The sequence below is a fragment of the Pongo abelii genome, chromosome 15, assembly GCF_028885655.2.
Source record: "Pongo abelii isolate AG06213 chromosome 15, NHGRI_mPonAbe1-v2.0_pri, whole genome shotgun sequence".
Taxonomy (NCBI): domain Eukaryota; kingdom Metazoa; phylum Chordata; class Mammalia; order Primates; family Hominidae; genus Pongo; species Pongo abelii.
The window spans coordinates 54,229,968-54,247,275 of record NC_072000.2 but is presented as its reverse complement, the minus strand read 5'-3'; the positions used below and the strand labels follow the sequence as shown (position 1 = coordinate 54,247,275).

Here is a 17,308-nt window from a genome sequence, read left to right as displayed (position 1 = left end):
CTCAGTAAAAGATTAGTGTAAATTTTGAGGACATTTGCTCATTGATTTAAAAAAATGTATATGTATGTATGTGTGTGTGTGTGTGTATATATATATCTGAAAAACTGTGTTTAAATTAGTACTAAAATAATTGTTTTGCCTTGGTTACATGGTAGTATTTTTGGATTTTTAGCAATATCTGTTAGGGATCTGTTTTAGCAATATCTATTAGTTTTACTTCTTTTGTATAAAAGCACCCTGTGCACATAAAATTAATATTAATAAATTGATATTATTTTTCTCCTGCTAAAAACAAATGTCTAATAGTACAGCTATCAAAAATTATTTTTATTTTTATTTTTTGAGTTGGAGTCTCACTCTGTTGCCCGGACTGGAGTACAGTGGTGTGATCTTGGCTCACTGCAACCTCAGCCACCCAGGTTCAAGCTATTCTCCTGCCTCAGCCTCCCAAGCAGCTGGGACTACAGGCGTGCACCCCAGGCTAATTTTTATATTTTCAAAAATTACTTTTATACTATACTGTTTACATTTCCTTTTTTTTTGAAATTTGTTTCTATAAGCAACAACTTTCTTTCTTTCTTTTTGTGAAGTGGCATGATCATAGCTCACTGTAGCCTTGAACTCCTGGGCCCAAGTGATCCTCCTGCCTCAGCCTCCTGAGTAGCTGGGACTACAGGGACATGTCACTGCACCCAGCTAATTTTTATTTTTATTTTTGTAAAGACTGGGCCTTGCCGTGTTGCCCAGGCTGGTCTTGAACTCCTGGCCTTCAGTGATCCTCCCTCCTCAGCCTTCCAGAGTGCTGGGATACAGGTGTTAGCCACCATGCCCAGCTACAACTTTCAGTATAAAGGAAAATCTTAATTTGTAGTGATTGAGCTATTAAGATTTTCCAGGATTCTTGGAATTAAAGCATTTTTTTCCCCTGTTCTCTGCTGCCAATTGTTTGGGTTTTGTTGTGTTTTGTTTTAAGAGACAGAGTCTTGCTTTATCACCCAGACTAGGGTGTAGTGACAGGATCATAGCTCACTGTAGCCTTGAACTCCTGGGATCAAGCAGTTATCCTGCCTCAGCCTTCCAAGTAGCTGGGACTACAAGTGCATGCAACCATGCCTGGCTAATTTTTAAATTTTTTTTGTAGAGACAGGGTCTCCCTACATTGCGCAGGCTGTTTCATACTCCTGGCCTCAAGGGATCCTCCCATCTTGGTCTCCCAAAATGCTGAGACTTAGAGGCATGGGCCACCATGCCCAGCCTCTGCTACTAGTTTTGAACATGAAATAAACGCACTGAAAGCATACTTTTCAACAGCTAAATTTGCTAAAATCTGAGAATATAACTATAAATATAGGAAACCCTGCTAAATTAGAGTTTAATTCAGATCTCAGTAGTTCTTGTTTTTCATGCCAATGAATCACTGATTAAATTAAAATTAGGTGAACTGCCTAGGTGCAGTGGCTCACACCTGTAATCCCAGCACTTTGGGAAGTTAAGGCGGATACAATCACTTGAGCCCAGGAGTTTGAAACTAGCCTGGGCAACATGGCAAAACCTGTCTCTACAAAAAATAGAAAAATTAGCCAGGAGTGGTGGTATGTGCTTATAGTCCCAGCTACTTGGGATGCTGAGGTGGGAGGATCATTGGAGTCTGGGAAGTGGAGGTTGCAGTGAGCTGAGATCCCGCCACTGCACTTGCACTTCAGCCAGAAGTGACACAGACAGAGTGACAAGAGTGAGACCCTGTCTCCAAAAAAAAAAAAAAAAAAGCAAGATGAACCAATGAACCACAAAGGCTAGGATTGTTTTTGTCAAGGTACGTATTTTCATAAGCCATTCTGAGCTCTCTCACCTATTTCATCTTCCAAGAGATACATGACCTCTTTTATTTGAAGCTCTAAGATTAGCGAAAGGAGAGTGGCTGTATACTAATGATTAAAAATGAATGAACAATTTCTGCTCTGCTAGGTAAATAGTTTTAACTCTAGAAACCTAACTTAAAATCACTAATACACTATTTCATGTTCGCTTTAATCTTTCTTATATATCCTATGTATTGTTTTTTTCTTTTTCCAGTTCATCTTAATTATGTTTAAGCTTTCTTTTTGAAGTTTACCTTTTTGTTTTATCCATGAAAATTATGTGGAAAAATATTGATAGTCCTGTTGACCTTTTTTTTTTTTTTTTTTTTTTTCAGTTGAGGGTCTCCCTCTCACCCAGGCTGGAGTGTAGTGGCGTGATCTCGGCTTACTGCAACCTCCACCTCCTGGGTTCAAGCAATCCTCCCACCTCAGCTTCCGAAGTAGCTGGGACTATATGCATGCACCACCACCATGCCAGGCTAATTTTTGTATTTTTAATAGAGATGGGGTTTCACCATGTTGCCTGGCTGGTCTCAAACTCCTGAGCTCAAGTGATCCACCTGCCTCAGCCTCCCAAAGTGTTGGGATTACAGGCGTGAGCCACCGCGCCCAGCCTGACCTTTTTTTTAAGCCAAAAAATTTATTTGTTACAGGAATCAGAATGTATTGTGTCACTATTATCTGTTAGCATTAAGAATAGAAATCAAGTTGAATTTTGTATGAATTTCCTATTTATGAACACTTTTATTAATACTACAATGGTTCGCTGTGATTGAGCAGGAGCGAGTTCAGAAGACCTTTCCTCACCCAATTGATAAATGGGCCATTGCTGATGCACAATCTGCTATAGAAAAACGAAAACGAAGAAATCCTCTTTTACTGCCTGTGGACAAAATCCATCCTTCGTTGAAGGTAACAAAAGATTAAACATTAGTTGGGGGGTGTTCTTTATAACAAGTAATATTTTATTTCTGTATTTATAAAGCATTAATGTAGCATGGTCTGTGTTAGTGTGTATATGTGCACTTCCATGTGTATACTTGTACATACACATCACATATATTAATATGTATATGAAATGATTATACTCTGGTGAAATTGGATTGCTTTTAAAACAATATTAAAAATTATTAATAGTGATAATGCATCACTATTATTTTGTGGCATCTTTTTTTTTTTTTTAAATAGAGACAGGGTCTTGCTGTGTTGCCCAGGCTGGTCTCAAACTCCTGGGCTCAAGTGATCCACCTACTTTGGCCTCCCAAAGTGCTAAGATAAGAGTCATGAGCCATCAGGCCTGGCCCATTGTGGCATCTTTGTGGCATCTTCCAATGACTGCTACTCTGACTGATTCCTATGTAGTAGGCCATGATTCTCAGCCATTTGTTGATTAAGAAAGTGTATAATTTCAGAAGCTACTGTGAGTTCAGAACTGTCTTTAAAATTAATTTGTATTATCACAGATTATTTTTTATATACTGGAAAAGTGGACTAGGATCTAGTTTGGATACTAGATGCATATTAATGCATAGGGCAAAATATGTTTGGTGTATATGGATTTTAAGAGTTTTGTAGCAAATTCAAGCCCCGCCCCCAGCCTGCCACACACACACACACACACACACACAGACACTTCCACACCTCCCCTCAGTAGAAACTACTGTAATTACGGGATACTGGTTTTAAAGCAGAGTCCTTGAAGATAGCAGATATTTTGATATTTGTCAGATGAGTTTTGGTTAATGTATTAAGAGGCTTTTAGTGGAGTCCAACCCAAGATTTCTATATTAAGATCAACTGTTGTTGTTTGTTAAAAGGCAGAGTTGTTAGATTAGATGTCTCTTAAAAGAAAAAAATACCCTAATACAGGGACCAAAGATTCATTTTATGTCCTGTGGTACCCATACATTTAGACATGTAGTTAATAGAAAGTTTTTTTATAAGCAAGGATGTTAAATAGGAATTTTTTGAGTGGTTAATACTTGACAGTGCTACATTTTGCAATTAAATTATTTATTCTTTTCACAGGAAGTGTTAGGGTACAAAGTGGACTACCATGTATCCCTATATATTGTGGCTGTACTAGAGTATATCTCAGCTGATATTTTAAAATTGGCTGGTAATTATGTTTTTAATATCCGGCATTATGAAATATCTCAGCAGGACATTAAAGTGTCAATGTGTGCGGATAAGGTAAGTGTTACAAGGTATTTAAACTTAACTTGAATAGCAGTTAAGTTTTCTTAACTTAACTGCCTCAATCTTTTTGTATACATTATTAGATAATGTATACAAATTTCTGCCTCAATCTTTTTGTATACATTATTAGATAAGTAATTTTTATAATTGCTAGTACTAGAAGAGAGAAAAATCCTGGCTTTACAGAGTAACCGTGATATTTCCAGGTTTTTAAGCATATGGCAGGAGGGGGATCTCTTTTTTTGGTCAAGAATCTTTTACTTACAAGAAAAAAACATCCAAGGCCTCAAAACAATTTAAGTAGTTTCAGTTTTATATTTTTAGAAAGAGAATATATAGAGTTCTACTCAGTTACTTTTAAGTGTAAGTAATTTTGAAGACCCTACTTTGGTTTCACAGCATAGCTTAGTGAGGCACAGGGGAGAGAAAATTAGACTGCAATGTTGAAGTTACTCCCCTCTGATCATTTTTTTTGTTTTTATATCTGTCTTCTTTCCTGGCTGTAAGCTGCTTGTGGGAAGAAATTGAGTCTTTCATATTCTTCTGTATTCCTTTTCTTACCATCTTATTTTTCTTCCTATTATTTGAGACAAGGTCTCACTTTGTCACCCAGGCTGGAGTGCAGTGGCACAATCTCAGCTCACTGCAAACTTTGCCTCCCTGGCTCAAGCGATCTTCTTGTCTCAGCCTCTCAAGTAGCTAGGACCACAGGCGTGCATCACCATGTCCAGCTGTTTTTATATTTTTTGGAGAGATAGGATTTCACCATGTTGCCCAGGCTGGTCTTGAACTCCTGAGCTCAAGTGCCTGCCTCAGCCTCCCAAAGTATTGGGATTATAGGCATGAGCCACTGCACCCACTGAAGCTATAACGCTGAATAACATAGCAATCCTTGTGTTAGAAGGTGTTTATTTTACTGCAAAATAAAAATAAACAGATAATTACAGAACAATATGATTAAAACTGTCATACTAGTAAGTCCAAGGTACAGTGGAGAAAGTAATGAACTTTAGCATGGGTGAGGCCAGAAAGACTACAGAGAAAATGCCTAAATGAAACTCTCTCAGGGTGAACAACCTTCAGGACCTAGCACGTGCTGGTGGTTCTCAGCCTTGACTGCACATCAGAATTAATAGAAAGCTTTTTAAAGAATGCTGATGCCTGCATATCACCCCCAGAGATTTAATTGGCCTGGATTGGATCTCCAAACCTCAGTGTTCTTTGAAAGAATTCCAGGTAATTCTGATGCGCAGTTATAATGACTGAGACCGATTGTATGATGCCATAATTTCAGAAATGACTTTTCACTTACATCATGGTAGCAATTCCTGTTATCTCTATTTTGACTTATAAAATTATGGCTACTTTTTTTTTTTAACTTTGAAAATATCTTAGACTTATAGAAAAGTTGGAAGTACAACAAAAAGTAAGCCCTTGCCACTTGAACCATATGAGAGTAAGTTGCTGATATAGTATGTCCTATAAACAAGAACATTCTGCTACGTTACCACAGTATGACTGACAGTCAAAATCCAGGAAATGAATACATTTGATACATTATACCATCTAACTTTCAAACATCATTCAAGTTTTGTCACATATCCTAATGATGATCTTTTTACCAAAATAATTCATTCCAGAATCATATATTGCTTATGTGTCATGTATTTTTATCCTCTTCAGTCTGGAATAATTCCTCATTCCTCCCTTAACTTTAAAAAAAAAAAAAAAAAAAAAAAGGATGGCAAAGCAGGCCAGGTGGATCACACCTGTAATCCCAGCACTTTGGGAGGCTGAGGCAGGCAGGTCACTTAAGGTCAGGAGTTCAAACCAGCCTAGTCAACATGGCAAAACCCCATCTCTACTAAAAATACAAAAAAAGTAGCTGGGCATGGTGGCATATGCCTGTAATCCTAGCTACTTGGGAGGCTGAGACACGAGAATCATTTGAACCCAGGAGGTAAAGTTTGCACTGAGTTGAGATTGCACCACTGCACTCCAGCCTGGGCGACAAAGCAAGGCTGTTTCAAAAAAAAAAGGTGGTAAAGCTGACTTTATTCAAGGGAGGCCATGGCAATAGGCCCAGGGACCACTGCAGTGTAATCCCGTGGTTGGGGAGATAGACGTTAGAATCAACTCTCCTCCCTTAACTTTTATAACCTGGACACTTCTGAGGGTTACAGGTCAGTTACTGTGTAGAATGTCCCTCAATTTAGGTTTTCTCTTGGTTAGAATCAGGTAATGGTCTTTCGCAGGAATATCATAGAAATTGTGCTGTGTTCTTCTCATTGCATTTTCTCGGATGGCACACAGGCACATGATTTCATTGTGTCTCATTAGTGCTGGTGATGTTGACTTTGATTACTTGATTAAGGAGTTATCTGCCAGGCTTTTCATCTGTGAAGTTACTCTTTTCCCTTTTGTAATTAATAAATGAATATTTTATGGAGTACTTTGAAACTGTGTATCTTATTCTTCATCACACTCAAATTTATTTATTTTAATATGGACTAATGAATTGTTATTTTATTCAATGGGTCATAATCTGTTACTTCATTATTTAGATGTTGCAGGCCAGGCACTGTGGCTCATGCCTGTAATCCCAGCACTTTGGGAGGCTGAGACAGGTGGATCGCTTGAGCTCAGGAGTTTGAGACCAGCCTGGGCAACATGTCTCTACAAATAAAAAAAATTATCCGGGCGTGTGCTTGTGACTATAGTCCCAGCTATTTGGGAGGCTGAGGTGGGAGAATCACTGGAGCTTGGGAGGTTGAGGCTACACGGAGCTGAGATCACGCCACTGCACTCCAGCCTAGGTGACAGAGTGAGACACTGTCTCAAAAAAAAAAAAGTTCCGTTTTTTCCAGATTTGGTTATTAGGAGCCCTAGCTTGGTTTTTCTGTTCCTGTCATTATTTGAGCACTTCATTTTCTTTTCTCCTTCCTATTTATTAATTTATTTAATTATAAATTGACAAATTATAGTTGTATATATTTATGGAGTACAAGGTAAGGTTATGATTACGAAGAAAATGTGGAATAATTAAATCAAGCTGATTAACATTTATTACCTCAAATACTTACTTTTTGTGGTGAGAACATTTGAAATTTACTCTTAGCTAGTAGAATGATGGTTACAAGGCTAGGAAGGGTAGCTGGAGTGGGGGAAATGGGGATGGTTAATGGGTACAAAAATATTATTAGAATGAATGAGATCTAGTATTTGATAGCAAAACAGGGTGACTACAGTCAACGATAATTTATTGTATATTTTACAACAATTAAAAGAGTTTAATTGGATTGTTTGTAACACAAAAAAAGGATAAATGCTTGAGGTGATGGAGACTCCATTTTATTCTGATGTGTTCATTATATGCCTGCATTTACCCCATAAATATATACACCTACTATGTACCCACAAAAATTTCTTTTAAAAATTGAAATGACAAAAAAATTTACTCTTTTTGCAATTTTGAAATGTAAATACATTATTATTTACTACATTCACCATACTGTGCAATAAATCTTACAAAAAGACCCAATTCCTCCTAATTGAGGTTTTGTCCCCCTACCCTTCAGCCTCTGGTAACCACATTCTACTCTGCTTCTATGAGTTTGTTCTAGATTCCACATGTAAGTGAAAACACATGTGCATTTTCTTTGTTGTTTGTTTGTTTTTTGTTTTTGTTTTTTTTCTTTTTTGAGACAGAGTCTCGCTCTGTCGCCCAGGTTGGAGTGCAGTGGTGTGATCTCGGCTCACTGCAACCTCCGCCTCCTAGGTTCAAGCGATTCTCTTGCCTCAGCCTCCCAGGTAGATGGAACTACAAGTGCCCGCCACCATGCCTGGCTAATTTTTGTGTTTTTAGTAGATGGGGTTTCATTATGTTGGCCAGGCTGGTCTGGAACTCCTGACCTTGTGATCTGCCCGCCTCGGCCTCCCAAAGTGCTGGGATTACAGGTGTGAGCCACCACACCCAGCTTGTTTGTTTTTGAGAGCTTGAGTCTCCCTCTGTCACTCAGGCTCACTGCAGCTTCAAACCCCTGGGCTCAGGCAATCCTCCTGCCTCAGCCTCACAAGTAGCTAGAGCTATAGGCGCCTGCCACCATGCCCAGCTAATTTCTAAATTTTTGTAGGAGTGGGGTCTCGTTATATTGCCCAGGCTGGTCTGGAACTCCTGGCTTCTAGTGATTTTCTTGCCTCAACCTCCCAAGATGCTGGGATTACAGGTGTTGGCCACTGCACCAGGCCATAAACTATTTTTTTGAATAAGTCATTCCTTTATTTGAAGCATTTTTCCATGTTCTAAATCTTCACCTTTTGAGCATTTTAAAAAATCTTCATGTGGCAGGATTTTCAGATCCCCTTGTTATATTGCTTTTAGACTGATTTCTAAAACTGTGAAGACAATAGTCCAGATTTGGTCTGACCAACAGAGTATATTGAAATGCACGTACGTATCCTTTATTCTATATGCTATTCTTTAATAATTTCAGCATTAATATTTTGGCACAATGTTACTCTGTGTACTTGTTGAGTCTGCAGATTTCTAAACTCCGGAGGACTGTTCCACATGAAGTACCATTATGTTAGGTCTTTGATTTCTCCAACTTGTGCTGTCGATTTTTTGTTATTGTTGTAAGAATGAACGTGAATTTATCCCTAGAAAATTTCATACTGTTATTGAGACTATGTTCCAGCATATGTAGATATTTCCAAAATTGAATTCTGTCATGTAGCATTTTAGATACTCTACCCAGGTTTTTGTAATGTGTACAAATCTGATAAATCTTGAATTAAAATTATTTAGTAAAAATGTTGAAAAGGCCAGGTGCCTTTGAATCTGGGAGGCGGAGATTGCAGTGAGCCGAGATCATGCCACTGCACTCCAGCCTGGGTGACAGAGCGAGACTCCATATTATTTTATTTTCTTTATTTATTTTTTGTTGTTGAGACAGAGTCTTGCTCTGTCACCCAGGATGGAGTGCAGTGACGTAATCTTGGCTCACTGAAACCTCCGCCTCCCAGTTTCAAGCGATTCTCCTGCCTCAGCCTCTCAAGTAGCTGGGATAACAGGTGCCTGCCACCATGCCTGGCTAATATTTTTGTATTTTTAGTGGAGATGGGATTTTACCATGTTGGACACGCTGGTCTCAAACTCCTGACCTCAGGTGATCCATCCGCCTCAGCCTCCCAAAATGCTGGGATTACAGGTGTAAGCCCCCGCGCCCAGCCAATACTCCATCTTAAAAAAAAAAAAAAAAAAAAAAAGGAAAGGCTTTATATAAGAAATGAGATTTCTAGCATATGTTATTAGTGGCATTCTTCTAGGTTAAAAGTTACCACTTTTCTTCATTATTGCCTTTTAGGTAGCTATTATTTCACATTTTATTTCATTCATGGGTCAAAAAAAACTTTACCTATAAAGACCCAGGGGATAAATATTTTAGGCTTTGTGGGCCATACGTCTTTCTTGCATCTACTCTTCTCTGCTCTTGTAGCATGAAAGCAGCCATAAATGAATGAGCATGGGCTATGTTCCAGCAAAACTCTATTTACAAAAATAGGCTGCGGGCTGGATTTGGCCTGTAGTTTGCTGGTCCTTGTTTCAGACATTCCTGTCATGATCCCCTATGTGTCACAAGAGACTGTCATATGCTTAGCTAAAATCCAGATGACTTAGCCGGGCGTGGTGGCTCACGCCTTTAATCCTAGCACTTTGGGAGGCCGAGATGGGCAGATTGTCTGAGCTCAGGAGTTTGAGACCAGCCTGGGCAACATGGTGAAACCCCATCTCTACTAAAATACAAAAAATCGTCCAGACGTGCTGGTGGTTGCCTGTAATCCCAGCTACTCAGGAGGCTGAGGCACAAGAATTGCTTGAACCTGGGAGGCGGAGGTTGCAGTAAGCCGAGTACCACTGCACTCCAGCCTGGGCAACAAAGTGAAACTATGTCTCAAAAAAAAAAAAAAAAAAAAAATCCTGATGACTTGATATGTGGGTCTAGTTATGTAACCCTAAGTAATGAGATTGTATGACATGGTATGATCTTAGTATATCCAAACTGATATCTAGAGATCACTAGTTCAAGAGCTCACAGACCATCTGTTTGATAAATTATTTGAATATATGGTTTCTAGGGATATCTTTAATTTGCCAGACAGAGAACTTGAGAATCAACCTATTTCTTTACATTTAAAAATAAAAGGAACATTTGGCTATATGAGGTATTCTAGCATATCAAAGATTGCGGAGAATTAGATGATCATAGGAAAGAACCATAGAATTTAACTTCTAGTATATATGTTACTATTAATTAAAATAGTATTTAAACTGGAAAAATCGAACATAAATGCTTAAGAAGAAAATTGATGTTTAGGAAAGGTAAAGGCCAGGCACAGTGGTTCATGCTTGTAATCCCAGCACTTTAGGAGGTTGAGGCAGGAGGATAGATTGAGCCCAGGAGTTTGAGACCAGCCTGGGTAGCATAGCAAGACTTTATCTCTACAAAAAATTTAAAAAAAGAAACAAAGAAAGAAAGGTGAGACACCCTGGGGAGTATAGCAAGACCTCATCTCTACTAAAAATAAAAAAAAATTAGCTGGGTGTGGTGGTGCATCCCAGCTACTTGGAAGGCTGAGGTGGGAGTATTGCTTGAGCCTGGGACATTGAGGCTATAGCGAGCTATTATTGTGCCATTGGGCAACAGTGGACAAAAAAAAAACAAAAAAAATGAGAGAATAAGAGGGCACAAAGCTGCTCTGAGGAAGCTTAGTTCACCAGATCTAGATGTGCTAGCAGTTGAGTTCTATATTTTCTTTCGTTTTTAACCTATTGAATTATACTTTTTTTTTTCCTTCTGAGACAGACTCTCACTCTCTCGACCAGGCTGGAGTATAATGGCGTGATCTTGGCTCACTGCAACCTCCGCCTCCAGGGTTCAATCCATTCTCCTGCCTCAGCCTTCTGAGTAGCTGGGATTACAGGCACCTTCCACCACGCCTGGCTAATTTTTGTATTTTTAGTAAAGACAGGGTTTTGCCGTGTTAGCCAGGCTGGTCTCAAACTCCTGACCTCAAGTGATCTGCCTGCCTTGGCCTCCCAAAGTGCTAGGATTACAGGCATGAGCTACTGCGCCTGGCCTTTTTTTTTTTTTTTTTTTTTTAAAGACAAAGTCTTGCTCTGTCGCCCAGGCTGGAGTGTAGTGGCACAATCTCTGCCCAGTGCAACCTCTGCCTCCCGTGTTCAAGCGATTCTCCCACCTCAGCCTCCTGAGTAGCTGGGATTACAGGCGCATGCCACCATGCCCGGCTAATTTTTTGTGCTTTTAGTAGAGACAGGGTTTCGCCATGTTGGCCAGGCTGGTCTTGAACTCCTGACCTCAGGTGATCTGTCCACCTTAGCCTCTAAAGTTCTGGGATTATAGGCGTGAGCCACCCATGCCTGGCCAGAAAAATCTGAAGGTACCAGGAGTGGGGTATGAATATATTTTCTCTTTCATGGTAGTATTACTCCATCTATTTCAAGAGCTAGCTCGTTCTCTCTCTTTTTTTTTTTTTTGTAACAAGGCCTCACCTAAGCCGGAGTACAGTGGTGTGAACACAGCTCACTGCAGCCTCAACCTCCAGAGCTCAAGTGATCCTCCTGCCTTAGCTTCCTTTGTAGCTGGGACCACAGGCTTGAACCACCATGCCTGGCTATGTTTAAAATTGTTTTGTAGAGGCTGGGTCTCTCTTTGTTGCTCAGGCTGGTCTTGAACTCCTGGGCTCAAGCAATCCTCCCAGTTTCAGACTGGTGACCTTCTAGTGAATGGGGTCTCTAGGTTTGTTTTTTAAATTTTTGAATTATTTGCCATCTATTTATATTTACAGATCTAAAAATTTTACATAAAAATGTAAATCCCAGACTTTCATGAAAAAAGAAAATCAGAATGCCTAACAGAAAATAGCTGGCACTGAGAAGCACACTTCCTCTTTAGGTGCATGTACCTTCCGGTTTGCCATAATCCCCACTGTTTCTTATATGTTATAATGTTACTTGCCTGACCCCTGTAGCATTTAAATTCAGGAACTTTGGTATTATGTGACCAAAAGAGTTTTAAGAATGGAACCCTGGAGTGGGTGGTAGAGAAGGTAAGTCATAGAGAAGGAGGCCCCACTGACAGAATGGTGTATCAGAAGCCAAGAAGAGAAAAATTGTTTGGGGCGGGGGGGTTTATATGTGTTTTTTCTTATTTAGAGATAGGATCTCATTCTGTCACTCGGGCTAGAATGTGGTGGTACAATATTAGCTCACTGCAGCTTCGAATTCCTGGGCTCAAGTGATTCTCCCACCTCAGCCTTCAGAGTAGTTAGGACTGCAGGTGTCTACCACTATACCTGGTTATTATTTTTTTTTACTTTTGGTAGAGACAGAATCTTGCTATATTGCCCAGGCTGGTCTTGAATGCCTGGCCTCAAGTGATCCTCCTGCCTCAGCCTTCCAAAGTGCTGAGATTGTAAGCATGAGCCACCATGCCTCGCCCTGAGAGTTTTAAGAGTTTTAAGAATGAGAGAATGGTCAGCTGTATCAAAAACTAGAGAAAACAAGTAGGAAGACTAAAACACACCATTAGATTTGACACTAGATCAATAGTGAGAGCAGTTTTAATATAGTAATGGGCTTGCTAAGTGAATGGGAGCAAGAAGTTATAGCTAGCAAGTATGACCTACTCTAAAAGGGTCTCTGGTGGGGAAGAGAAGGTAGCTCTTCTGTGTGTTTTTATATCTTATGCCTTCCTTTATTTTGCATGTCTGTTTGAAATCAGATTTCATCACCAAATTCCCCGTGTAGCCTTACTGGTTTCTTTAAATTTAAAGTGGCTGGGAAGTGGGGATGATGGTCTTCAGTGACAAGAAGGTGGATTGCATGGAGTAAGCAGTGGGGAAGGGAGGGATTTGAGAGTGTCACAGAACATGAGATTAGGAAGGTGGGTTGGAGTTAAATTATGAATGGCCTTTATCCTAAAGAAGTTAGGATTTTATGCAGAAGGCAGTGAAATCCGGTATCATTTTTATGTATCATTTATTTTTAGTAATATGATTTTAGAACTGGGATTGGGAAGACCTGTGGCAGGCAGATCAAATTATGAAATTTGTGTATCTTTGTAAGAGATGGTGGTTGTTTGGTGGAGTAATCTAAAGCCTGCAGTAAGATGGAGAGAGCTGACCAGAATTAAAAGATGCTTGTAAGATATTTCTGAGTTAGATTCAAAAAGATTAGGTAGGCAGAGTTCATGTTTACTTTATTAGCGTATTTTACCAATATGTGGTACAGTTTATGGTGATCAGTAGATGTTTTTCAGAATGAATGAATGAATATCTGTTACTGTGTTGTCAGAATTTCCTCTCATCCCTTTGAAGTTTTTTCCTTTTTGTAGTTTCCTTTTCAGGGTATACCTTTATGCTGAACTCTCTGGGTACTTTTCGGTCAGTCTTAAATATATAATTAACTAGGTCTAATCATTTTTTTAAACTATTATTAATTATAAAATGTATGGTCACAGCCAGGCGCAGTGCCTCACACCTGTAATCCCAGCACTTTGGGAGGCTGAGGCAGGTGGATCACTTGAAGTCAGAAGTTCGAGACCAGCCTGGCCAACGTGGTGAAACCCTGTCTCTATTAAAAATACAAAAAAAAATTAGCCAGTCATGGTGGCATGCACCTGTAATCCCAGCTACTCAGGAGGCTGAGGCAAGAGAATCACTTGAACTTGGGAGGCGGAGGTTGCAGTAAGCCGAGATCATGCCACTGCACTCCAGCCTGGGTGACAGAGCAAGACTCTGTCTCACACACACACAAAAAAACTATAGTCAACTTTCTTTTTCTTCTTCACTTTGATTTACAGCTAGTTCTTGCCTGTTGGTTGACCTAAGTCCATGGTAGCATTTCTGAAAGAAGTGGTTGCTACAACAATTTAAGCATCTGTGAGATGTTTGGATTTAGCAAATGAATGTAATAGCAGTGGTCATTGTAGTAAATGTGCATCAGAAATGCATCGCACTGATCTATCGTGTGCCTCTACCATAGTAGCATTTCACTTTTCTCCTTTTAACCCTACTCAAATATGTACTATCATCCTTATAATATGGCAAGGAACTACCATGCTGAATACCTACTATTTGCTAGATGTAGTAGTATGCATTTTATATACAGTACCACATTGAATTCTTCTTATCAGTTACATTTTACACATAAGGAATATGACTTTCAAAAGAATGTGTTCATCATCATAGTCGAGTAGTGGCTGAACTGGAATTTTTGGCTCAGATTATTGTTCCCCAAAGACAGGCTTGCTTTTTTTTTTTTTTTTTTTTTTTGCTATTATGTATGTGTGTGTGTGTGTATTACAGTACACATATATACATATACATATGTATTAGTACATATTTCACCATTAGTTCATATCTCCAGAAATATTTATTTTGCCATACTCGATTTTATTTGACTATTTCCCACCTTCAACAACTTTTTTTCCTTTTATTCTAGGTTTTATATAAATTTACTTATAATACACACAACTCATTGTTTAATATTTGTGTGTGTGTGTGTGTGTGTGTGTGTGTGTGATGGAGTCTCGCTCTGTCGCCCAGGCTGGAATGCAGTGGTGTGATCATGACTCACTGCAGCCTTGACCTCCCAGGCTCAAGCAATTCTCCTGCCTCAGCTTACCCAAATAGCTGGGATTACAAGTGCCTACCATGACGCCTGGCTAATTTTTTGTATTTTTGGTCGAGACAGGGTTTCATCATGTCGGCCAGGCTGGCCTTGAACTCCTGACCTCAAGTGATCCTCCTGCCTTGGCCTCCCAAAGTGCTGGGATTACAACACCCAGCCCTGTTTAATAACGTATAGATTTCAAGTACTTTGAGACAGTTTTTATAAAAGTAAGGAAAATAAATTTGTACATTATTGATTTCTGTTTCTCAGGTTTTGATGGACATGTTTGATCAGGATGACATAGGTTTGGTTTCTCTCTGTGAAGATGAACCTAGTTCTTCTGGTGAATTAAACTACTATGATCTTGTCAGAACTGAAATCGCAGAAGAAAGACAGTATCTACGGGAATTAAATATGATCATAAAAGTGTTTCGAGAAGCCTTTCTTTCTGATAGGAAGCTCTTTAAACCTTATGTAAGTACCTTTTTGGGTTTGAAATTCTGTGTACCCCAAAAAATCAGACCAGCTTAAAATCATAAATAGTCACTTTTTTTTTATTTTTTTGAGACGGAGTCTTGCTCTGTTGCCCAGGCTGGAGTGCGGTGGCGCGATCTTGGCTCGCACCACTGCAGCCTCCACCTCCCAGGTTCAAGCAATTCCTGCTTCAGCCTCCTGAGTAGCTGGGATTAGAGGAATGCACCACCACACTCAGCTAATTTTTTTATATTTTTAGTAGAGATGGGGTTTCTGCATGTTGGCCAGGCTGGTCTCAAACTGCCGACCTCAAGTGATCCACCTGCCTCGGCCTCCCAAAGTGCTGGGATTATAGGCATGAGCCACTGCACCCAGCCCATAAATAGTAACTTTAAATACTTTATGAGTACATTAAAAATACTTTCATGTATTTGTGGGCTTTATAAACATGTGAATTGTTATACTAATATAATAGGTACAGTGACAATGAAAATTAGGCACAAAATTAGAAAGAGGTTTATACTGGGGTGAAATCATTTTCCGCTATGCAGTATCTGATATTTAGAGTCATTCATTTGGAGGTAGTGAAAAAGATGTATGGTCTAGGAAAGAAAGAGCTCTGCATTTTTCTGTCTTTTGGTAAGTACCTTAAGGCAGTAGTTTAAAGTTTTAGTTTGAAGCTCAGAATACATGGGGTTAAAAAAAATAAAGTTTTAACGGTGGAACTTTTAAAAATAAAAGTTTATGCAGAATGCCATGTTTAACAAAAAAGGTTTTTTTCTTTCTCTCCTTTATCACATGATTTATTTTTCCATGTCTATGTGTTTGGCCCGCACTTTAAAAATAATTAGTCTTGGCCAGGCGCGGTGGCTCACGCCTGTAATCCCAGCACTTTGGGAGGCCAAGGCGGGCAGATCATGAGGTCAGAAGATCGAGACCATCCTGGCTAACACGGTGAAACCCCGTCTCCACTAAAAAATACAAAAAAGTTAGCCGGGCGTAGTGGCGGGCGCCTGTAGTCCTAGCTACTCGGGAGGCTGAGGGAGGAGAATGGTGTGAACCTGGGAGGCAGAGCTTGCAGTGAGCAGAGATCACGCCACTGCACTCCAGCCTGGGCGACAGAGTGAGACTCCTTCTCAAAAAAAAAAAAAAAATAGTAATACTAATAATAATTAGTCTTGGCCAGGTGCAGTGGCTCATGCCTGTAATCTCAGCTGTTTTGGGAACCTGAGGCAGGAGGATTGCTTGAGGCCAAGAATTTGAGACCAGCCTGGGTAACAGAGCAAGACCCAGTCTCTACAAAAAAATTTAAAACTTAGCTGGGCGTGATGGCACATGCCTGTAGTCCCAGCTGCTGGGGAGGCTGAAGTGAGAGGTTTGCTTGAGCCAGGAATTCGAGACTATAGTGAGCCATGATCGTGCCACTGCCCTCCAGCCTGGGCAAAAGAGCAAGTCCTCGGCTTAAAAAAAAGATACTTAGCCTTTGTCTTATTTATCTTGTACCTCCTAATTTCCTCCACAAAATAACTATAACGTGAGTAAGAGTGATACTCAGACACAGGTGGCTGAGTATTTAAAGTTAGGAACAGATTTAGCTTTTCTCATTATTTTCCAAAAGAATGAGTTTTAAATGATAATCGAAAGTGTTTCAGTTGGCAATTAGTTTTTTTCTTTTGGATATATGTTTAGTTTAACAGTGTTTATAATAACTCCCACTGGGAGTACTATCATAAGTAGTCAGAACTTTATGTTTTTCAAAGTACTGTTCCATTTTATTTGACCCTTATAACAATCCTGAGGGATAGATTGGGCAGATATTATTATCTCTACTTTACTTGTAAGGAGATTGACTTTTTTTTTTTTTTTTTTAAATATAGATGGGGGTCTCACTATGTTGTTCAGGTTGGTCTTGAACTCCTGGGCTTAAGCAGTCTTCCTTCTCAGCCCCCCAAAGTGCTAAGATTACAGGCCTGAGCCACTGTGCCTAGCTGGAAATTAACATCTTAATCAAGTTAGTTATAGAGCTTAATCTTGAATGTGGCTTCTTTTCTACCACATTATAATTGGATTTTGTCTCTAG

The 17,308-nt window shown here is 39.5% G+C and overlaps 1 protein-coding gene across 2 annotated transcripts in view; it reads left to right on the top strand.

Moving 5' to 3' along the window:
- SOS2 (SOS Ras/Rho guanine nucleotide exchange factor 2) overlaps window positions 1-17,308 on the top strand; it is a 113,845-nt gene that overhangs the window by 27,944 nt on the left and 68,593 nt on the right. The window contains exons 3-5 of one of the 2 annotated variants that reach the window (XM_002824724.6): window positions 2,640-2,771; window positions 3,888-4,052; window positions 15,025-15,228. In XM_002824724.6, the coding sequence (XP_002824770.1) occupies window positions 2,640-2,771; window positions 3,888-4,052; window positions 15,025-15,228 (501 nt within the window). Of the gene's footprint in view, window positions 1-2,639; window positions 2,772-3,887; window positions 4,053-8,439; window positions 8,509-15,024; window positions 15,229-17,308 lie in introns of those variants that run through there. The other variant, XM_024231713.3, reaches the window with a different exon arrangement.